The sequence below is a fragment of the Topomyia yanbarensis genome, chromosome 2 (assembly GCF_030247195.1).
Source record: "Topomyia yanbarensis strain Yona2022 chromosome 2, ASM3024719v1, whole genome shotgun sequence".
Lineage (NCBI taxonomy): Eukaryota > Metazoa > Arthropoda > Insecta > Diptera > Culicidae > Topomyia > Topomyia yanbarensis.
Genome location: NC_080671.1, coordinates 425,045,316 through 425,070,176, shown reverse-complemented (window position 1 = coordinate 425,070,176; position 24,861 = coordinate 425,045,316). Strand labels below are relative to the sequence as shown.

The window sequence follows — 24,861 nt, the reverse complement described above, 5'->3', positions numbered from 1 at the left end:
GTGTTTGAAATGGGTTCAACCCATGAAAACACCATCACCATGGTCCGGTAGATCCCATATACAATACCATATGTTGGTATATTTATGGGTTACTGAGACCTTTTTATGATGTTTTGATGGTTGTGAATTTTGGCGCGGACCATGTTTAAGGTCTTTTCAAGGGGCTATGTGGTGTTTGAACCCATGAGTATTTGCTCGGGTACCTCAGTATCGAGGATGAGACACCCTCCAGAAGACGTCTTGTGCTGCAGCTTGCTTATCCAATGTTCGGTCTGATCCTTGCCAATACGTTAGTTGTCGTCCACGCCTTCTCACATACATAATCGAAATGGCTGTTGTAATTTAACCGATCGTCGACCATCACACCCAGGTGCTTCAGCGCACGCATCGATGAGATTGATTGTCCCCCGACGCAGATCACGAAGCACCGCGGTTGCTGACCAGCACTACGTCCGTCTTGTGGTGAGCCAACTGCAACTTGACAACAGCCATCCAGGTTTCTACGATGCCTATTGTCTCTGTCGTCAACATCTCCACCTCCTCCAGGGTCTCGCCTGTTATCGTCAGGACAACGTCATCTGCAAAGCCGACGATCTCGACGTCCTTGGGCAGTTGCAGTGTTAACATCCGTTGTACATTATATTCCAGAGCGTTGGGCCGAGTATCACCCCAATAGACCTCAGCCCCATTCGTTCCGTAGATCAGTACTCGGTTCTGAAAGTAACTTCTCAGAACCTCGCACAAATAGTCCGAGACCCGCATTCTGTGCAGCGCTACGGCGATAGCTATCCAGCTGGGGCTGCTGAACGCGTTCTCCACGTCGATCGTCACCAAGGCGGAGTAGCCATTACTCCTTCTCTTTTGCTTCAATGCTTTCTCGGCACTAGCGATGACTGTGCGGATGGCGTTCACCGTTGATATCCCTTTCAGGAACCCGAACTGCCTAAGAGATAGTCCTTTAGCGTAGTTCGTCAGCCTGTTGAACATGACCCTTTCCAGAAGCTTACCAAGAGTATCCAGTAGGCATATAGGCCGATACGATTCTGGATCTCCTGGTGGCTTCATTGGTTTTGGCGACCAGTTTCTGGATCTTCCTCCTATCCGAGATGTAGCCATCGTCCAGGCATTTCTGTAGAACTATCCTGAACATGTCCGGAAACACCAGAATCGCGGTCTTCAGTGCCACGTACCGTCTGAACCGAGAGCTTTCTTCGCTTTCAGTCTTTCCGCCACTGTAAGGAGCTCGTCGTTGGAGACTCGATTGCCACCAGCATTTTGGATCGTGCTTCGGAAAAAGACTCTCCAATTTTCAGTTTATCAGGGCACGTTTCAGCTGACGTCGTTTGACCCTTGATCTTGGCCATCACGACATGGTAAGCCTTGCCCAGGAGTTGGCGTCCTCAGCTCCTTGTAGCAGATGGGCTTACTAAGTACTATCACGCGTTTAAAAGCAGCCCTAGCCGCCCGGAACCAACCTTACACTTAAACCGAATTAGCGGTTTGCCTTGTTAATGATATAGTCATAATGAGGTCTAAACGTGAATGCCGAGTCCAACGTGACTCCAATGCAGTGGTGATACGAAATTGACTTATGCTTGCGGTGTTACGATATGAGACAGCATTTGTGAGTACTGATTGTTGCCAAGTTTGAGGATCAGCAGTCATCAAATCTGGTCAAGAGTTTTTGTAAAGCAATCCCGGATGCACTTGACCACCTTGTATAATTTGATATCATCTGCGTAAAATATGCGACACCCAGATGTTAATGCTGTAGCTAGATCATTAATGAATACTGTGGACAAGAGCGGGCCTAAATTACTTCCTTGAGGAACACCCGATTTGTTTGAAAACGGGACGGAAGATACGCATCCAATTTTCACTATAAGTTGACGATCACTCAGATACGATTCGATCCAACAAATTAGATCAATAGAAACACCTATTAGCTTCAATCATTCCAAAAGCATTCCGTGGTCAACTCTGTCAAACGCTGTTTTCAAGTCAGTTCAAGTCGTATCGATCTGAGCACAAGCGTCCATATTTCGTAAGCAGAATGAGACGAATTGAACGAGACTCGTAGAGGTTGATCTTTTTGGGATAAATCCAGGGTTGGTCAGAAGAAATATAGCTGACTTAATCATACTTGCTGTTTGGTGGTAAATATATTACACCGATGCTGACAAAATGGTCAGGTAGCTTCAGTTTAACGAACAGCTGTTCAAGCGAAACCTCAACAGGCGTTGGATCGATGAAACTGTTCAATGCGGATGATACAGCGTTAAGCACGCCCCCATCGTGAGCTTACCGGCTTGCGGTCGTTTCTATAAACAGAATATGAATGGCCTAATCGGTGGGCACAATTATGTCGTTATGAGAGGCAGAGATCCCGAGTGAACGGAAAGCCCATAAAAACCCCATGGTCATGGTCCAATTTCACCCCCACTGCATGGTGCTTTGATAGTGTTTTAAATGGGATCAACCCATGAAAACACCATCACCATGGTCCAGTAGATCCCATATAAAAACCATGTTTCGGTGTATTTATGGGTTATTGAGACCTCTTGATGGTGTTTTGATGGTCGTGAAAATTGGCACGGACCATACTTATGGTCTTTTCAAGGAGTTCTATGGTGACTGAACCCATGAGAATTTGCTCGGGATAGCAGGGAAAAACTTTATCGATTTTTGTGCGGAGTCCGCGGACGTTTTGGCACTAAATAGAGAGCTTATCATTTGAGTCTGTATCGCAAGTTGATTCTTCAGATTCGATTACTTCAATCCAAGGATTTTCCATCTGACGACCCGGAGCTTGGGAGGTGTCATTATGATCAGACGAAGAGATGATTGGCAGACAGTACCATTCGAAGTTTCAGCAGAACATATCCTGGCCGTCTATGCCTGTACTGAATTCATAAGAAACAATTATGAACTTTTCACAACAGTGACGTTTATGAAAAACTAAATATAATTTTGTAGAACCAACAACATGCCTCATATGGGTTTCATAAGAAAAACTTATGAAATTCCAAAACGCATATATTGGAGCGGAGCCATAAGACTGTCTTATGAAATACATTATTTGGACATTATTTGGAGAGCATAAATAAAGATAAAGTGAAGTGTTCAACGGCATCGTCAGAAGGCCTGTTCAACCGAGACTTATGAAATTCTCAGATGCTTTTTGCTCGGTGTAGAGGAGTCCCACGTCAACTGTTCGTGCAACCTCATAGGGTTGTGTTTGTATTTTTTCTTCTGTATACTGGGAAACATTTGACTTCTTGTGGTTGACAAAGTGGCTCTTTGGAAGACTTGGAATGCCATATAGACTTTGCTCCAGAGAAAGCTGCCTATAACAAAACAACAATATGGGTATATCGTAGTTTTACGCCTGTTGTAAATCTAAGATTTTTGTATAATTAGGTTTTCATTTTACGGTCCCTTTTAATAAGCTAAACAGCGTTTGTTATTCGAGAAAACTGTCGTATCGTTCACGAGATTTGTTAAGATGAAGTTAAAATGTAATATGGAATACAAGATCGATAAAATAAAATATTATCATTGGATACTCCGATGCATTGCAGCTTAATTCCGACACAGAATACTCCGTCACTAACGAAGTGCGAACTGCGTGTAATTTTATCGACAAAGTTTGGGATTTACTCAAAATGCGGAGCATTGCTGAAAAAAATCTTTGAAAATTTATTTTCATTACCATTCATAATTTTATCCTGTGTTTCTCTCCAAGGTAAAAAAATTGTACCTATAGTACTAATATAGTAAACCAAGCTTAATTTGAACGTTGATTAGTTTGTGCAGAGTATTCATATTTTCATTTAACATCTTCTCCGAATACATTTCCTGGACCTAATTGACGACTCGACTTCTAATGAATTAAGTTCATGTTTTTTATACATTTCAGCGCACTGTGAACTGTCCCGACAGAACTTTAAAACTTTTCAAATTAGGCCCAACGCAGCGTCCACGACGAAGCATTCTGTTTAGCCTTTTAGAATTGGATAACGCTTTATGTATCAGGGAAGATTTATCTAACGCAGTTCAGAATGCGGTTGCGATGACGACACCACGCTATAAGAGCAGCACAAAGTGCATTAAAATGTTGATGCGGACAGGTGTAAACTTCGGTGTAGAATTTAAATACCACTCAACGCTGGCTAATCCTCAGTTAGTTTGCGGTGTTCACGCGAATCGGTAGGAACCTATAAAATCACTTAACGTGTTTCGATTGTTCGTTTGATTAATCGTGAAGTGAGTGAAAAGAAACGTATTGTGCCATACTATTCCTAATTTAGTGCTGTGCAGTTTTTATTAGTTTTATTTTGCTGTTAAAACAAACCATTAATTTGGAGTATCTCGCAACAGTTGGCAAAAAATTATACTTTTTAGCAAAAGAAACCGACTTGAATGTACTAAGATCCTTGATTAATGAGTTCAAAGAAAATGGCATAAAAAATTTAACTTTTCGATTGTCTTTGCTCCGTCGAAATTGCTTGTTATGAGTATTTGAAAATGAAATCGATTTTAAATATCGCGAATTGGGATCTAAAATTAAGAAAGATGAGTGTTATTTATGGTTTACATTTGGGTGCTGAATTGAATAGCGTAAATCGGATTTTGTATATGTACAAGGTTACGTACTCATTTTTATAGTGAAAAAAAAGTAAATGCTTAAAAATACGGCCACGATCACATAAATTCGAACCCGTCAACAGGTTTAGTATCTTCGAAAAAGTTTTAAAACATAATACATCGGAACTTGAGATAAAATAATGTTTGTGATTGATTCTCCTAGAAGTAATTATGAGGGATTCACTGAAAATAATTGTTTACTTGGTGTCTGTCGTGACTGTAACAATGCAAGTGAATACTCGTTCCTACAGTGTCTTCACCAAAGTTATTGGGAGTATCATTTGTCGTCGCATAAAGAATTTAAATTTTTGACATTTACCACAGAGTAGTGAGACATTTTTACCTCTTAAGATGAATATGACTGAAATCAAACTCACACAAAACAAACTACATGTAAATTAGAAGATAACAAAGCGCCCAAATGCTAATTGAACAAGATTGTCGAGTTGCGTATCACTTATGACATGTAATCATGATTTTCACCTGGAGGTTAAAAAGGTCTGCGAATAAGAATTCCTACGGTTTACGTGGTGAACTTAAGTCATGTAGCCTACAGACGCGTACACATTGCACAACTATCAGATTCTTCCTAGTGCTGAGTACAACCATGAGGTAACGAGCGAAGAATTTTGCTAGCAACATGAAGAATGTAGAATGCCAACCATGAGTAACGAGCTGTATCAAGTATGCACTGAAGAAACTGTCGATTAAATAAGGTGTTGAGCCCATTCACACTCTATTCCGACCCTTTTGAAGCTGTTTCTCAGAGATGGCTGGACCGATTTGCCCAAACTTAGTCTCAAATGAAAGGTGCAACCCTCCCATCGGCTACTATTGCATTGTATCGATCGGAATTCTGGTTCCGGAATTACGGGTTTAAGAGTGCGGCCACACAGAAATTTCTCATATAAACTATAGGAAATATTAAAAATAGAATTTTTATTTTTGACGCTAAATGTCTTTGAGGTGCATGAAACGTCGAGATTTGAGGCAAACTCGAAAAAAAATATGACGAAAATGCTTGACGAAATCTGACGAAATTTTTTTGGATTTTGGCACATTTTTGCCTTTCTCATATAGAAAGGTTATGCAATCACTCTGAAAAACGTCAACCTAATCCCGGCATAAGGTTTCTGGATTTCAACAGGTGCGTAGTTGATTGTATACGGAGAGGGGTTAACACCCCCCCTCCCCCACTCTAATGTTCACTCCTCTCCCTTTAAAATCCCCTTAAATCACCCCTCAGACCACCACCCCACCCAGCCACAAAATGAGATAGCAAGCAGATAACTGATTTGGCTGATGAAGTATGATATTTTTTTGTTTCAAGTGTTTCACCGTCGACACGTAGCTCATCAAGTTCGTGCTGGCAAGCCATTGTTTATAAGTTCAAAGTGCACTAAGAATGTAATGGACTTTTCCACAATTATGTTGAACATAATCAGCCACCGAACCATAGTTTAGAGAAATGAGAATGGCACAAATGCACCGCTAGGTGGATTAAAACAGGTTTTTTTATATTTACGTATTCTTAAATACTCACTAAAACTCTGTTCAATCTGCAGAACTAGAACAGCTTTTAATAATTATTAATAATGTGAACGTAATATAATGCTCCATAAAATATTAAGGGGGAGTAAGGGTTCCAACGTGAAAGAACTTCTTCGCGATTTTTTTTTTAAATTTGAATAAAGCGAATTGATCGAAACTGTTGTGCATTATAATGTATCATTTGAATCACATTTTATAGTTTTTCTATGCAAAAATATCAACAAGCTACTCGATGTCGAAGCTGTGGATGCTCGCGAAGGGCTCGAGCGTTTGTAAGTTAACGTGTTTGTCGCTTGCGCTAGCGTGTATGAAACTTCGCGTGCAAAAATTCGATTTTATAACCGTGTGGCCATTCGCATATCCGTTTTTGTAGAACGTTTCTGTAAAAAACACGATTTGCTGTGTTAACTGCCATTCAAAAACAACTTAACCGATTTGTTTCAAACTTTGCATACACATTCTATGAACAAAACACTTAACCCTGACGTCAAGTTTTTGAGATAATTTTTCAATTAAGGGGGTTTTTAGCTCATATAATGGCGGAATTTTTCGTGAAAAATAGCAATTCCGCCGTTTTAGCGCCGTTTTAGAATTCCAAGATCTATGAACTGTCAACAACCTCGTTTCGTATCCCATTAATTTTCACCTAGGAGCCAATCGGTATTACCTTATTCTCTTCCAGCTATCATGTACTGTGTCTCGTCAGAGTTTATAGACTGTCATATTATTGCAGTCTACCTCTCAAAAGACACAAATGCCTCGTCCACTTTTCTGCCATTTACGCCGATTTTCATACCAAATCTTTGCATCATACCTTCGAGCACTTGAACACTAAGTAAGAGATCTAACATCCAATCTAACATCCAAAACGAATCGGATATTTCTCCGACTGTTTTGACATTTCATTTTGTCCCATTCAGCGTCATATGAACAGCTTAAGGAATTTTTTCGACAAGGCATATTCAAACATTATCTGTTCGCTTCGTTTCACTGAATCGTACGCTGCTTTTAAATCCATAAACAGAGGGTGAGTCCTTTAAAATATCATAATTTATCCAGGATTGTCGCAGAGTAAATACCTAGTCCTTCATTCATCGTCTTTCTCGAAACCCACTTTGGTATTCGCCGACAAAGAATTCAATTAACGAACGCAGTCTGCTAAACAGAACACGCGAGGGAACTTTATAGGCGGTATTGACGATCGTTATGCCTGGATAGTTATTACAGTCGATTTGATGCTTTTTGCATCAAAAACGAAATATGTTTCAAAATTGCAGCTTATTTCGGCGCATCACCTACACTGCATATTGAATTTCTTGGATTATAGAGTTTCAAGCCAAATAGCTTTGGATGTTCGTTGAAAATTACCATTTTAGCTCCTAAGTAATCAATGCTGGAAATCAGTAGCTGCATTCAATTGGCCAATATTACTCGATAAGTCCCTTTCACCATGGAGGAACACGGGAACAAATCCATGGGTAGATATTTCTAGGTCCCACGGAACTACATTCGATCAATTCATGAAACATCACGATTCCAGATTCGCACACCGAAGCCATTCGTAGATACGTTTCAGAAGTTCCAATCTTTCCGACAACCTGCTATAGTCAGAGGTATGCGTTTAACTCACGATTACTAGCTCACTATCAAAGCTACAGCTCTATCTTCATTCCAGCTCTTTTCGGGTTATCTGTAATCGAACAGTCATCTGTGTGCTACTGCTAGCCGTCGTAGTGCTCTCGTCAGTTTTCTTCGCAATTTTCCACTATGGTATTTCAATCCATCAACTCCAACTAAGCCTCCCTACCATTACACAAATTCTTTCATCCAACAGGAACCAACAAGCCAGAAATCTGTCACAGCAAGGAATGCCTCCGGTCGGCCGCTGCCTTCCAGCAGAGCATGGACCTGACCGTGGATCCGTGCGAGGACTTCTACTCGTACGTTTGCGGCAACTGGGCCGCTGATCATCCACGTCCAGTAGCAAGTCGCATGTACAACTGGATTGACGATCGACAACTGAAAATCTTCGGCAACATAATGGCTATGCTAGAGATGAACATCAGTCAGTCAGACCCGAAACCGGTTGCGCAGTCAAAGATGATGTATAAAGCTTGTCTGGACACCGGTAATCACGTGGTTAAGTTAGCGTATAGAATAATAATGTTAACTAAATATTAACTACTTTCAGCTACCCGTGAACAACAAGGGTTCAATTCAATCGCTAAATATCTGAAGGAATTCGGACTGCCCACGATTCCCACTTTGTTAAACTACACAGAAAGTACTCCGGAAAATTTCACATTTGACTGGATCAGTTCGGTTGCCAGGATTTATCGAAAGCTAGGAATAAAAATCATCATAGGGTTTGATATTGTTCCGGATTATCAAAATAAGACACGCAACAGGTTGACTTTCAGGTAATATTGATACTTCGAAAATATTCGCCTTTCCTATAGTGTGCGTCATAAAAAATTGCAAAAATATTATCATTTGGATTATGATATTTTTAGCGCAATTTTCCCTACTTTTAAATATAGATGCGCTCGTTCCTTGATCATTTCGGGTTAGCGAAATCTCTTTAGAAAATCACTAACCCTATGTGCGGAGTTGGGAATTGAACCCATGTGAGCTGCGTTCAAGGCAATCGATTTACCAACTACGCTACGCCCAAATACAAATATGTTAATACGGCATGCTCTGACGATTTTTCGTGGACACATTTTATAACCCAGGTACACCAATAAAGGTACGCTGTCAGATTGACAGCGTACTTCGATGAAAAAGTGCAAAACTGGATGCACTGTATAACTTGTTAGTTTTCTGACAGTTTACAATATTTTGAATTGCTAGTGAAGAAAACTATACCAATATTCGTAATTTTTCGCGTATCCTTTTTCAGAAAAAGGATTTCGAGAGTCACGGAATAACTAACTTACATTTTGCAGGCGCAGTTTTACGGACAAATGTGCGTGCATGCCGAAATATGTGGAAGTTGCTTCTCGGTTCCAGATATGAGTGTCAACCGTAGTTAGTTTGTTCGTTACCATAAGATAGCAGCTTTACACTAGATTATGCAGCCAAACATACATTGATTCGACACATCTGTCTGCAATCGAGCTGGCAGAGTTTTTTGGGTCAATTCATGCGCCTTGGCCCTCTACAGCTGGACATTCTCTTTGGATCCAGTAGACCGCCTACAAGCATTTGCGGATTTTCTCGTAGCGATCGTTGAAGTTAGTCTTGGTAGTCTCCACCAGTTTGGAAAGATTTGCTAGGTCCAATTTGTCGAACTGCATGAGCACAATGCAAGTGTAAGTCATGTGGTACACCAGCATTCGAAATCTGATTTAATTAATTACAGATTTTCATCTTGCGTCACAGAGCGGACATGTGAATAGCCAACTCGATTGAGTCAAATATTTTGTTTTGGTACTTTTGTTCCGAGTGGTCTGTATACCAAATATTTGCTCTGTTTTTTATCCAATATTCGGTTGTCCGTGTAAAAAGTTTTGTTGGACAATTCGTGTCCGTGATCAATCCTTCCTTATTTTCGTTCCATAAACTGCAGAAACCCACATTTGCACCAATCAATGCATCCTATATAATTTCTGGATTACGAATGATTTCGATAATGTCCGGTTTCCCTTTACTTTGATACTTTTTGGTTAAAATTGTTAAAAAAATTCAACATTGTGACAAAGGTGAAAGCCATTTTCAGCAAAACATCCAAGAATTCAGTTGTGTTAGACGTTCAGGTGTAATCTGTCCATAAATTTACAACCCGGGTACTGATTTTAACCTTCCGGAAGTTGCGCTAGTGCACTGAGTGTACGCTGCTCTGAAAATCTAGCGAAACTGTCTTAGGGCACCAGCGGCTGTTCGTTCAGTGGGCCATAAGCGCGACTTCCGTAGGGTTAAACGAATCTGTTGAATCATCAGCACGAGACGCGCATTTGGGTTTTGCAGGAAAATATCTTTAAGCTGGACTCAAGTTCTGGTCGAATAACAGAATTAGACGTCTAGTTATTAGGATGTAAGTCAGCTGAATCAACCAAATTATATCCTACAATCATTTTGCTGTGTTACTAGAATTGTGAAAGCATTTTGAAACCCTACAAAAAGAATCTTCTGATTAGTATGTTAGAAACGTCAATCTCCAATCTAATCTCAAGAACAAGGAATCCACCAGAACAAATCTAGTCTGCTACGACTGATAGTACATCGGATTTGACTCGAACAGATCACACTGATCCGTGAAAGGTAACTCAGTATTTCCCAAAGCCAGAGTGATTGGTCGAGCTAAACAATCATGGAAACACCGAACTCTTAGCTATGTCTCACTCTCAGGTGCCAGTTCTGTACTTCTGTTCTGAACATGCATAAGAACCAAACTCTCATAACTGCCGTATAGAAGTTAACTATTAATAGTGATCTAGTATTATCTTAAATCCGTTACCCAACCTATGTTGCATACCATGCTCAACTAGACTCTATGTTGTCCATCATCGAATAAAAAAGTTGTTAGCTACTCTTGAAATTGAAGGATATTTTACACAAACTCATTCAACTCAGTGTAATTCACCGAAACTTTATCTTTAAAACTTTTAAGTTTACAATCTATGCCATTGTAGCATCACTCCCGACAGTTTCCACTGCAATGAATAGATTTCTTCTGGCGGGACATAAACAGTGCGCGATCATAACCGGAACGCGGGAAGCAATTTTTTTCGTATTGACATGATCATTCTTCATCGGTGGCTGTAGAGTCCTAGCCGGTGGGAGAGCTCATTGCGCGCTGCAAAATACTCTGTCGGTTATTTTTTGCGGCTGTCGGGAAACAAATACACAAATGAACAGAGAATATTATTGCCGCTTTCAATAGCAGTTCACCGGAATGCACCTTTGTTGAACTTTCGAGCAGAAGTTTTAATAGAACACCCACTTTTTGCACTTCTGCTTGAAAGGGTAAAATCAGTGCAGTCTACTACACTAATGCATTGCCATCGAAAACGGTATAAGTTTCCCAAATAAATTTGGAGTTACCCAAGGAGTTACCTCATACTGGAACACCTGCCCATGGGCATTACAGGGACCAATTCCGTCGAGGATATATTGGCCGACGCTAATTTTATTATTAGTTTAGGCACCCACTTCACTTCCCAGATAAGCTCTCGCTGCGCAATCGTCACGACATTGACGTTGAAAACGTAGCTGGAAAGACGTCCAACACGTTGAGCTGAAAGAACAGATTATCGAGCCCGTTCCGCGTAATGGCATATTATGATCATTTGATCAGAGTCCAGGGGCCCTATTATCACAGTTATATCAACGTTAGTCGTTGGTTATATCACTTTGCGCAATTTTCTTCTAGTGACTAGATAATGTGGCTGTATAGGACCCCAGTAGAAAATTGTCAGAAAGTTTTATTTAACACAAATGCCACTTAATACATACAATTTGGATGACCGATTGGTATGGCAACATGTGGAAATATGGCGTACCTAAAAACTGTAAGAAAAAAAATATCCGGCTATCGATCACAAAAATTATTTTCCTGTGGGTTCGAGCTCAAAAGCAACAATTGAATTCAATTGTGTTTCGAAATCGGTTCTTGCTATTGATCTGGCACCCATAAACTATTGAGAATCCCGAGCCGTTCTCCGGAGATGAGAGGTGTGTTCTAATCACTTTTCAACGTTTTTCAAGTTCTGGACAAAAGCAAAACAAAATTTCTGTTGTGGCAACCTACAGCATGCTTTGATCTGATAGCGTTGCCAGTTTAATTTTTTTCTGGCAAGTCAAAGGTGTCAAAACGAAACAGACCAATTGGGTAGCGTAATTTGATTGTTTCGTGAGCCAAACATTGAATACGCTTTTGTATGAGACCTTGGCGTATTTAATTTGTATTTGCTACGCCTATATTTCTTCTAGTGGGAAACATTTGAGTGAAAACCAATTGAAGAAAAATTGAGTAAAATCACTTTTGTGCATGAAAGGCATAAAACCTAGAACTAAATTTGTTACGAAGTTACCGGCGAATTTGAGAACATCATAATCCAACAATTAAAATCAGCAGTAAGCTAGTTGACCGCAATGACGCTAGTCCCAAAAAACAGAGACGCAATTTTTTTTCCTGAGGAAAAGCCTAGCCAGGCGTGAAAAGAGAGTTGAAATATAAAATTAAAATATAGCTTGGCCTACTATGATGGAAATAAAAAAAGCGTTGTAGAACCCTTATAACTCATTTCGTACTCTTAATGCCATCCCGGTGGCTTCCAGACTTGTTTCGATTGACAGTCTGGCGACACTGCGTTCGCTGAAGGTTCAGTTTCTATTCGGATCGTTCTGGCAGTACAGCTATTGAAACTGTCTTCCTCAACGCATTCGTTCGAATCCCCACCAATCCGAATCATCATCCGATCCATCTAAATCGTCACTTGATTCAACAGAACCTTCAGTACCACAAAATTGAAACTGTTCCGAATCTCACAGATAGAAAAATCATCAGAACTTGACACTGGTTTCGGATCCGCTTCCGAACCCGTTCGCCTTTCGTTTTCGTCTCTCGCTGTTTTTTATTCCTATATACGGTAACTACAAGTCCTCTCCAGGACTTTGCGTCAAGCTCCTTTCTGCGTTCCTTGGGAATGTGGACATACGCGTCTGCATCGAATGCGCGAAGACCACGAGTGTTAGCTTTACGACCTTCCCAAACTTCGTGAGGTGTCTTTTGATGATCGATGGCACTAACATGGCGGGACACCAGCATCCTTGCTAATATCACAGTTCTTGAGCACGGAATGAGCTTTCTCTACTTCGCTCGCTCACGCCATTTTGCTTAGTAGAATAGGTAACAGTCCAATCGATTTGGATCCTCTTTTGCTTGCAGAATCTTTTAAACTCACGACCGATATACTCACCACCGTTATCGTAGCGTAACCGGTATATACTTGTCCCTATTGTTTCGTATTGTCTGAAGCTATCCATCATTCCATCCGTCGAGTTCATAAGATGCACGACCGTAAAACGGCTCCAGTCATTGGCGAATGTTACAATATATCATTCACCATTATTACCCACCGGCGTGAGCGGGCTACAAACGTCTCTATGGATTAGCTCCAGAATTCGTTTCGACTGCCTATCCTCACGCACGGAAAAAGGTTCACACGTTTATTTTCCGACGAGCCATGGTTCACAAAAGACTTTACTGCCAGATTGCTTTAACTTAGCGGTTGTACCGTCGACCAAATTATTGTTTCTCAATACTTTCAGGTCATTTCCATCCAAGAACCCGTTACGACGATGTCATAGCCCAAGTTCCTTTGAAACACGACCACACGAATAGACCACTGACTCGGTCGGTTTTTCCCGATAAAAATCCAGTTCATATAGTTTACCGCGACGCTCACCAGTCGCGGTCACTTAAGAATCCCGTACGATACTCACGACGCCATCCTCGAACACAACTTTCAGATCGTCCGTTTCCATTGTTTGTACGGACAAAAAGTTCACTCGCGCTTCTGGAATATAGCGAACGTTTTGAAGAGTAATGGGAATCGAATTACCCCTTGCTACGTTGAACATATTTACTTCACCATACTCTTTGACAACGACAGATTCTCCTTTCTTTGCCACCGACATCTGCATCGGTTCCTTCATCAAAAAATCTGCTTTCAACTGAAAGTGGAGGCGACTTGCTAGGCTCTTACGTTGGAACACCCGTTCAAGTACCTTCCAGTTGGTCTTCGGAGACTCTTGGTCCTCGATGTATCCTAGCGGATTGCCACTGATCCGCGAAATCAGCACCGACTAACAACGGCGATCATTTTTCGCTCGTTAATCCGCCGCTTTCGTTTTCATCTCCCTGACAGCAGCTGAATCCTCTTCCTCAACATTCAACTCGTCAACATCCGACGTTTCCAACACGATGTACTCCTAGTGCTCTTGCTCCTGCAAGAGTACCAACATACGAAACTTCAGTTGCCGTCAAACTGTGGCACTCGGGCGGTTTCTACTTCGCAGTTCATTCTATTTACGCTTTCTTTTCGCTAAACACAATCACTGGGGCCATAACTTTATGAGATTTAGGAAGACAGTTATAGCGGAAGCAGACAGTTTAAGTAAACATAACTTGTATGTATTGAGTACGTTCAGTAACGGATATTTTTATTTGAAAGAATCAACACGCGCTTACCATAAGCGCTCGGCTTTGTTTGACAACTTGATAGCTATATGGGTTCGGCCAAACTGGTCGAAACAACAGGGATAGAATATTGCTAAAGAGACTAGAATAACAAAGAGACGCCATGTTTCGTTTGGAATTCCAATTTAACTGTCAATGTCATTCCAAACGAAAAAGAGAGTTGTCAATCGTAAAAGTTTAGCATTATGTGGCTTTGTTTTTCAGGAAGTATTGTTATCCAATCCATTAAAATTAGTAAATATTTTAAAGATAAAAGCTATATCCTCAAACCAAATTTGATACAACTTATATCGTTTTCGATTGAGAATCGGAACTATTAATGGAACTGAGTTGGGTTCTCGCCAAACAGCGGTGGTGTGAGCGAACCCGAAATATATTTCAGGTTAGAACCCAACCCGGTTTTCAGTTCAGTGGCGCATAACCTAGGTTGGAAACTGGCTTCAAACAAACGGTTTGACATCAGTTAGGTCCGAAACTGAGTTAGTTTCTGCTTCAAGCGAAAACGATATTAGAAACGCTAAAGAGAAAATGGCATAGTTTTATGGGAGGACGAAATTCAGCATGAGGGTAACGAATACCAAATGATGCAAACATTTAAAACGAAAGTCGTTCAGTTGTTGGTCTGAATCTGCCAAACAAAGTAAAGCTCTTTTGTTTCCAGCAAACTGACAAGACAGAAACATATGCACAAGACTTCAACCACGCCTGTTTTTGTCGTGGATCCGCTTGTAATTGACAAAATCGCAATTGTTCTTGGCCTAATGTGGTTTTACTGCTGCAAAATACCATTCCTGCGGATATAACTACTATGTTTGAGCTGATCGAGAAACTTAGTAGAACAGAAGTCGCAGCAGATTTCTATTTTGACTAGAAGAAACAAACGCAATAACAACAAACAAATTTTGCGAGGCTTGCACATTTGCAGTGTTGATTGTGACCCGTAGCTTGGTTTTAAGTTATTTAAGTCTCTTTAGATATCGCCAATCTTAACAAGAACGAGCGGCGAAAACTATTTCCCACTAAATTGAGAAGTTTATGTCGTTTCTGTTCCCTTGTATGTAAGGGTGCGCTTTTTTCATCTTGCGGTAATATACGTGAAACAAGAGCTTCTTTATGGCGACACATATATGTCCGCAGTCTAAAATAACCTCCTCCCAGTAAACACATCCAGAATGAGATTCAAAATATGGGCGGATTCATGTTGGAATCCCAGCCCATATGGGATTAATCGGTTGTTACAATTGCGCTGAAGTTCTGAGAGAAAACATTCCAACTGCGATGAATGGGATCCAGTAGTGAAATCTGCTGTCAAAACGACTGAGGCGGAGAGTTGTGAGAGAGTTTTAACTTTTCTCTTGGTGGAAACTAATGGGTAGAATGTATGGGTGCAAACAGTTTTTTAGATTTTATTAGAACAATTATTAATAATATTATATCGAAATATAGGGGCAGATCACCTGTAATGTATTTTTAAAAATCAGCGAAATTAAATGCATTTCTTTCCATCAAAATAGAAATTCATAATGTATTTTGCGTTGCGTGCAATGTATTTAGAGTTGCGTGTAGGACATCAAGACCCTACGAAAAAATTAGCCCTACATTCAACAAAACGTCGAACAAATTGAATCATCGTAGGACATTTGTTAAACAAACTTTTCTGCGAGGGAGTACAAAGTTGATGTAAAAATGTAAATTAAATGCATTTTTTCTAATTTGATATAAATTTGGTATACATTCTTGGAAACGTTGGAAGTTGACGAGTTGAATGTTAGAGTGATCTGCCCCTAGATCTAAATAAACTTCTACAAACTGTTCCCATAGTTTTTCTGCATCAAATGAGTATTTATTTTACAACTACAATATTATAGTTTTTTCAAAACCCCAACTTTTAATACCTTTCCCATACATTTTAATTCACGTTAACCACCACCGAAGCAGCACCATCTAGTAAATATTTTCACGAAGGTATTACCCAATTACCGGCTCGTAATTTCGTAAAACGTTTGTGTGGTGTTAAATCGTCACTGGGAGAAGCTTATCGACGAGGAGCTTTCGCTTCCCCGGCTAACCGCAAAGGATCTAGAAACGCCAAGAGAGCTTCCAACAAACGCGCAAAGCTTACCACCCTAGCTAAAAGTCAAGGATCGCTGCCGCAGGAATCCAACGGTAAACAGTAAAACGCCGCCGTTGTTATCCCGGCGGATCGGAAAGAGCAGCAGCAGTAAGAGAGCATTGATTGAAGAATAAACGGGGGAAGTTTTGTATTGGCACTTAACACAGATTTTCTACCATTATTGGAATTAAATGTTTATTTATAATGACATGAACTCGCACTTCACTACTAAATAACAGACACCAATATTTCGAGTGCTACTTGTACTTTTCTTCAGTGTTTGCACCAGTCTATAGACAGTGCATTCCACTAAGACCTCCGTTGGTATGTATATTATGAAATTTTATATTTTTTTTTTATTTACCTTTTTGTTTGTGTGCGGAATTCCAACATTCTGGTAGACACAACTAGGCCGCCCTGTCGTCAAGGGTCAGTCGGGCAGTTGAAAATAAGAAACCGATTAAGGATAAACCGACTTTACACAAATGTGCATGGTTCCTTACAATGGAGTCTCTAGTAGTTAATTACTTGATATGTAGCCGATTATTTGAAATTTGTGGTCTCCTATTTTGCATCCTATCGAATATTTCATATATGGGTATGACTCATCAAAATTTTGATACGTTAAATTCATCCCTTATCAAGATATGGGCTTCAATTACATAGCTTGTGTAGATCATGCGTATAAAGTTCGCAAGGGGGCAATAATATGAAGACAATCTAAATAGCCTTATTTTGCATTCTGCATTGCAACGGATCGCTTTTACGAACTAATGAAATCCTCAATAACGGCATCACTATCAAGCGGGAGACAGATTAGATTGAACCACATTCGTTAGCAAAATCAATCCATCGTATGAAATGCAGAAAAAATATTAATTTTAATATAGTAAATTTCAAATATCTCGACATTTCAATAGCTACTATTCGACACATAAAACTACTAACTCGAGTAGTGATGGTGACGAGAACTACGATAAGGATTCGGAGAAAGATAATGGCAATACAACGAAAATTTCTAAAGCTTTAAAGCAACTCATTGAGGTAATCCAGCCAAGCATAAATACTACGAATATACATGATAGATTTTCGAAGTTAGCAGAGCAGTTAATCGAATTTAACCAAACTCTTCCGGACGTGAGTATTGATCGGTATAGATTCATAAAAACAGCAGCTTTTATTCATCCAATTATAGAAACCAGAATACACCGAAGAAGATCCGAGCTACCTGAGTGTTCAAGAGCTGCAAAATCTAACGGATTCATGTCTAGCTCCAAGAAACCCAATCCCGATATGGCAACGCTATCTAGACGTACTGTTCGCCGATCTGCCGGATGTCAAACCAACCGCGGAGGATAAGCTACAAATCGACAACGCTACCGTTGAATATCTTCAGCAACTCGTGGATGCTGTATCTAAACACTCGGATGCACGGATCGAACTCTACGTCTGGATGATGGTAACCAGCTATCTGGTGAACAACACACTAAACGTCATTAAAACAGACTTTGACTGCACCGATTATGTACAAGCTTTTATGGGTCTGGCCGTCAACTATGCAATCTCCGAGAAGGACTTTTTTGTCGAAACAAAACCACGCGTCGAAAGAATGCTGCATGACATTCGAACCCAGTTCGACCGATTCGTAGTGGAGACAGACTGGATGGATAAGTACACAACGCATAACGCGCTCGAGAAGTCCGAAGCGATGAGCAGTTTCATTGGATTTCCCGAGTGGATTTTGGACGTGGAGAAGCTGGAACATTACTATGAGGGGGTACTACAGGTTTGTGGTTTAGAGTCGCATGACATTGAAGTTTAACTACAGTTGCAGATCAACGATAGTTGCCATCTTGAGAATTGGATCAATGCAACGCATTTTCTGCTCACGGATAAGTTGCAGTCTTGGCGACTAGAGAACAACCGTTTTTCGGTTTTAAACACAGTAAATGTGAATGCATACTACATTCCAGAATGGAATTTGATTCGTAAGTTACCCGGAAACATATGGTTTGTGCTGTTCAAGTGATTTTGTGTATTTGTAGACATTCCCGTTGCTATAATTAAGTATCCCTTCTACTATCTTGGATTGGAGTAAGTATCTTGGAGTTAAACATACCGATGAATTAATTGAACATTTTTCGGTAGAGCCTTGAACTATGGAGCACTCGGGGACATTCTAGGTCATGAATTTACCCACGCTTTCGACAATACAGGTAAATTGCAATTATTTCAATAATATCAAATAACGGAAACGCGATCACCTATCAATTGAACAGGTCGTCTCATCGATAAACATGGGAACAAGAAAAGCTGGTGGTCAAACCAGACGATTCAGGAGTACGACGATCGAGCAAACTGTCTAGTTGATCAATACAGCAACTACTACGTTACATTGGCGAAATCATATGTAAGTACGATAAATGGAATATAAATTATTTTAACTTCTTCCATGCAGGTAAATGGTACTCTAACGCTTGGTGAAAACATCGCTGACAACGGTGGTCTTCGGCAAGCTTTTTGGGCCTATCGATTGTTTGCAAAGGAACACGGCCTAGAGTCGAGTCTGCCGGGATTCGAGGACTTCACGCATGAGCAACTTTTGTTTATATCGTTTGCTAATGTAGGCCAAATCATGCTATGGTAAAGAATAACTAATCCTAATAGGTCTCGTTTGTTCGCAGTTATACTGTGATGTCATTTCGCCTGATGCTGCTTCCGAGCTGTTGCTAACGAATGTACATAGTCCGTCCAGATTTCGAGTACTTGGAGTTCTTAGTAATATGGGAGAGTTCAGTGAGGCGTTCCGGTGTCCTATTGGGAGTGCGATGAATCCCACAAAAAAGTGTCGCATATGGTGATCGTTCTTTTCGAATTAATTAGGGAAGACGCATCCTAATTCATCTTTATTCATCACATTTTGGGATGGCTCAGCTTCAAACAAGGGGCATAATACCATTTGACAGAAATAAACTTTTAAGCAGTGAAATAAACGCTTATCCTCAGTTACACCACAGAGAACAGACATCCATGATCGAACAAAAATATTTAAAAGGCGTGTGCAAACATTTGAATTAATATACGATAAACACTAGCGCCGCCAAACCAACTTATCCCAACTATCCGTCAAATCCATTCCGGAACCGGTTCGAAATCCTGAATGGATTCAGTGTGGAATCGTGCTTAAAGAAAACCGATTCCGACTCTTTCGATTAATGCATTTGAGCTGGAATTCATACTGGAAGTCCGAATCGGTTCCGGACTAGTTTAACTGGGTAGACGAATAACTGCTGTCAATTTAGTCGAACTCAACCACCTGTGGTCCACTAGGAGGTTGATAACTCTATTATCTGTCTCCGGACAAAACCAGCCTAGAGGCCGCGTGGCATCCGGCGGGTTTGAAGTATGTCAGTTATGGAAATAACTGTCAAATTCATTCGCAAAGGTGGCCGCGTCACTTATGAGGAGGCAAAGAGCTTTAGACTGATCAGTCTGACCTCCTTCCTTCTCAAATCAGTGGAACGTTTAATCGACCACTACATTCGGGATGGTAGCTTGGGCGAGCAGCCACTGCATGCAATGCAACATGCATATCAGCGGGGGAAGTCTACTACCACCCTGTTACACAATGTTGTCTACAACATTGAAAAAGCTATTTCACAAAAGCAATCAAGTTTAGGAGTTTTTCTCGATATTGAAGGTGCTTTTGACAACGTGTCTTTCGAATCCATTTTGGAAGCAGCACGAGATCATGGAGTACCTTCATATATCACGAACTGGATACACGCAATGCTTAGCAACCGACATCTTAAGACAAGTAGAGATGAGGAAACTGAGTGTCTGCGGATGTCCTCAAGGTGGTGTGCTGTCACCACTTCCATGGAACCTTGTCGCCGATAGCTTGTTGAGAAAACTAAATGAGGCTTGGGTTTCCGACGTATGGTTTCGCCGATGATTATCATATAATGATCACCGGTATTTGCATTAACACACTTTCTGATTTGATGCAACAAGCCTTATGTGTTGTTGAGCGGTGGTGTCTTCATGTTGGACTATCAGTTAATCCAAATAAAACCTCAATGGTGCTTTTCACGCAACGCAGGATTACAACCGGAGCTCGTCCATTGCAGTTTTTTGACTCTGAAATTATTGTCGAAGATCAAGTTAAGTACGTTGGGGTAATTTTCGACTCAAAACTTAATTGGACAGCTCACATCGATTTCAGGATCAAGAAAGCTCTTGGGGACTCAAACCCAAGTACATTCAGTGGATCTACACAACAATTGTTAGACCAATACTGGCATACGGGTGCCTTGTTTGGTGGCAGAAGGGAGAAGTCATGACAATCCAATCAAAGTTAAACCATCTTCAGAGGATGGTCTTGATGGCGATGACTGGTGCGTTCTCGACAACACCTACAGCTGTTCTCGAGGTACTCTTGAACATAAAACCACTACATGTGTTTCTGAAACAAGAAGCACTTTCTTGTGCATACCGTCTTAAGGTTACTGGGCTCTGGAACAGTAATCCAATAGATCGTGTAACTAGCCACACAAGACTGTGGCCCCAAATGGTTACTTAGGATGAATATACACTTGCTCCCAGTGACCTTACACTCACATGTAGTTTTTCTTCTAAAACTTTCAATGTGAGAATTCCTCTTCGTGAGGAATGGCTGTCTGGAGCGACAACTTGAAGAATACTTAGTTTGTTATACGGACGGTTCTTTGTTGGAGGGCCGAGCCGGTGCTGGTGTCTATTGTCATAAGATGAGATTAAACCAATCTCATTCGCTTGGTAGATACTGTACCGTATTCCAAGCAGAAATCTTTGCGATTCTGTGTGGCGCAAAATCCGCACTTAAACAGGGAATTTGCGGTAAAAGAATCTATTTTTGCTCTGACAGTCAGGCTGCCCTGAAAGCACTTAGTTCGGCAGATTCGAGATCGAAATTAGTAATCGCATGTCGAACTCAAATCGAAGAACTTAGCATTTCAAATGCTATCTACCTTCTATGGGTACCCGGTCATTCCGGTATTACTGGAAATGAATGGGCGGACGAATTGGCTAGAGCTGGCGCTGCGACTGATTTCGTTGGTCCAGAACAAGTTCTACCACTGTCAATAAGTTGGATAAAGCACAAGATTCGCTCTTGGGCTGCATTCGAACATGCCAACCATTGGCGTAGCTTGCGAACTTGCGTTCAAACAAAGGCTTTTCTGCCGGATGTGAGTCCGAAAATGTCAAGAAATTTGTTGCATTTTTCCAAGCACAACTGCAGTATTCTGGTCAGGGCACTGACTGGACATTGCAAACTCAATTATCACATGGCTACTATTCAGCGCGCTGAGTATTATTCATGTGATCTTTGTGAATCCGATTACAGAACATCATATCATTTGATATGCAATTGCCCTGTATTAATGCATCCGGGTTTTTGGTTCTCCATACATAGAGAGCTGAAATTTAAGGATATGCTTTTGTTCCTAACCCAGTGTGGTAAAGAGCTATAGTATTTTAGCCGTATTTGAATGACAATATCTCTTCGGGGGTGTTGTCGTTCTGTTATCTCAATATCTCCTCGGGGGTGTTGATATATCCGCTCACTGTTTGAGTAGAGGTTCTAAATCCCTCCGGGGGTTGGAAGTTTTATTCCTGCTGTTGTAGCACCTGCAGATCGTTCAGCATCACTCCGGGGGTGCAGAATGCTCTGTTTTAATTGTTCTGTGTCGTTGTTTTCCTTACCCCTAACCTTACCACTTCCCCAATCCTTCCCATCAGGAAAATGATGAAAAGACGATTTTTGGCAAGGCACAAATCTCCGATCAACATGGGGAACGTGCCATTTGAGCCAGACGCTACTGATTCCTGATTCCTGAACCACAAAAAACATGACGACAGTAGCGCACCTGGTTTGGATATCCCAACTACCTTCGAAACCGTTAGAGATTTTTACACAAGTTGATTGCTGAAGATGGACGTCTGTTCTCTGTGCTCCAAGCTTACGACGAACTATCATAGATGCGATCAAATCATAGATGCGATCGCAAGTTTCCTACAAGTGATCTAGGGCGCGGAGGTGGTGTTCTAATTGCAATGAAGAAACATCTAACTGGGACTGTACTTAAAATGCCTGTATGTAAATGTGAATGAACAAGTTGTCGTACGCATTTCACTGTCCGGTCGATCTTTATATGTTTACTGCATTTAGCTGAGGCCGTGTGATCCTTACTTGTAAAACGTTCACTCCTCTGTGGTCCAGAGCATTCTTGACAAAGCCACAGCAGGAGTGACAGTGTACTTATAGGTAGGATTCCAATGCAGCCTGCGAAATAATCCCTCGACATTCTGGAAGTTTATAAATACCAACTTGAGTATCCCAGAAAATGTCTATCTTCAAGACAAATATTAAAAATCCGTAGCCTAGTCGGTAGATTTTTTTTGCAAATCACTTCAGAGAAGTGTTTATACCAGCCCTTCTGTCAATCCATCGCAAAACTTGAAACATTACCACAGACTAACAGACATAACACTTTAAAACAAAGCTTCGCCCCAGTTTGCGAATAGACATGATAGTGAACACCTCGCGTGCCTCTCACCTCATTATTTCATCAAACTTTAACTTTTTGTCGTGTTTTAAAGACTCTTTTGAACCCGGCATATCGTTCAGCGAACGACAATATAAGTCACCGCATCTCCGTAATTGTACAATTTCGACCGTTTAGTGACTGGAATTACATTCAACAAGCGTACCTATTGTAGCCATAGCAGCTTCACCGGGTGAAGTAGTGATAGTGTCAGCAGTACCATATACCTACGTCTTCCTACTGTGTGCGGCGCTGTGAGTGACCGAAGCTATTTGAGCGCCAGAAACAAACGATCGTTTGCATACAACGGGGTAGGTAACAGGTGACTGTTACCCTTCACAATTTGTTTAATTTTCGCAACCTACAACGAAACTATAAGTGGGTAAGAAGCAAGTAAGCTATGACAACCCCCAAATGGGGGAGACCCCGGAGGAATCTGGGGTCCAAAACTTCCAAGCTTCATGGACCCTCGAAATGAATTTGGTAGACTGACGGTATTGCAAATGACAGGCAAAGGTGGTACTGCGCTGCCAACTAATCCGTTTGTTATCGGAAAGAGCATTGAATCAGTAGTAGGCGAAAGAGCAATCGAATCGGCAAAAAGCGAAGAGCAAGGGTCCCGCTACATTCTCCATGTACGGAACCAAGCCCATGTAGAAAAATTGCTCAAAACAACCACTCTATTAGATGGAACAGAAATCTCGATTACCCTGCACCCTCGCCTTAATATAAGTAAATGCGTAGTATCTTCATATGACGTCATCAATTATACCGAAAATGAAATATTGGATCAACTGAGCAACCAAAAGGTGATTCATGTCAAACGAATCACGCGTAAGGACAACGGAAAGCCAATAAACACGCCAGCACTGATTCTAACATTCAGCCAAACCACCTACCCAAATCACGTGAAGATTGGCTTGTTGCGTGTTAGTACCCGGCCATTCTTTAAAGGATATAGAAGATTGGCCTGTTGCGTGTTAGTACCCGGCCATTCTACCCCAATCCACTCCTTTGCTACTCATGTTTTAATTTTGGTCATACTAAAATGCGATGCCCTGGACCAAATAGATGCAACAATTGTTCGGGGGAACACGAAGACGTCATCTGTGTAAAGACACCCTTTTGCATAAATTGCAGCGGAGAACATTTGCCTGGAAGCAGAAAATGCCCAATTTACAAAAATGAGATGGATATCGTCAAATTGAAGGTAGATAAGAATTTGACATACCCAGGAGCTAGGAAGCAGATCACAGAAGGAAGGGGGACATACGCACAGGTCGCTGCTCAATCGCGCATAGATGCCATCAAAATCGAAGCGCTAGTGGAGGAAACCAAAAAGAAGGATCAATCGATTTCTAAACTGCTCGACGATAATAAGCAGAAGGACGAGATGATAAGAAAACTCTTTGAAGACTCCAAACAGAAACGGCTACAGATAGAATCCCTCGTACGAAATGTAGAATCTCTTCAAGGAAAGCTGGACAGAATGGAAAGCAATAGGCAAAACGCACCAGGAACTCTCCCTTCACCCAAACCTGGATTTACCACCCCTACTCAATCACAAGATGTCCCACAAAGTGAACAGCAAACAAATCTAAATGTTTTGAAAAAAACGCAAAAACAAGGGTGAAACTAAAGCTAGCTTTACAAAAATCGCCCACAGTTTATCTCCAGATGGAGCAAGGTCACCCCCGAATAAGACAATAAAAGCTACAACATCCGATTTCGAATTATGCCCTATAACCACAGAGAAC

The 24,861-nt window shown here is 41.0% G+C and overlaps 1 protein-coding gene across 8 annotated transcripts; it reads left to right on the top strand.

Moving 5' to 3' along the window:
* The first annotated feature begins 4,191 nt into the window (after positions 1–4,191).
* On the top strand, positions 4,192–19,498 carry LOC131685297 (neprilysin-11-like). 8 transcript variants are annotated; one of them, XM_058968925.1, is made up of 14 exons: positions 4,192–4,266; positions 7,575–7,676; positions 7,739–7,811; positions 7,874–7,968; positions 8,033–8,326; positions 8,390–8,618; positions 17,438–17,654; positions 17,713–18,294; positions 18,346–18,505; positions 18,563–18,611; positions 18,666–18,733; positions 18,797–18,927; positions 18,976–19,140; positions 19,202–19,498. In XM_058968925.1, exons 2-14 carry the CDS (start codon positions 7,649–7,651, stop codon positions 19,376–19,378), a joined length of 2,268 nt encoding a protein of 755 aa, XP_058824908.1. In that variant the 5' UTR covers positions 4,192–4,266; positions 7,575–7,648; the 3' UTR covers positions 19,379–19,498. The 8 variants fall into 8 exon arrangements, with proteins under 8 accessions (XP_058824908.1, XP_058824905.1, XP_058824911.1 ...); XM_058968922.1 differs by having other exon boundaries at positions 4,193–4,266; positions 7,476–7,676; XM_058968928.1 differs by having other exon boundaries at positions 4,193–4,266; positions 7,476–7,676; positions 19,185–19,392.
* Positions 19,499–24,861: the final 5,363 nt, after the last annotated feature.

Excerpts from the sequence above, each read along its gene's own strand:
- LOC131685297 (XM_058968925.1), top strand. The coding sequence starts at position 7,649 with ATGGAGGAACACGGGAACAAATCCATGG. Across the intron at positions 17,655-17,712 it reads TTAACCAAACTCTTCCGGAC|AAACCAGAATACACCGAAGA; the intron begins GTGAGTATTGAT and ends ATCCAATTATAG. Across the intron at positions 18,295-18,345 it reads TGGAACATTACTATGAGGGG|TTGCAGATCAACGATAGTTG; the intron begins GTACTACAGGTT and ends GTTTAACTACAG.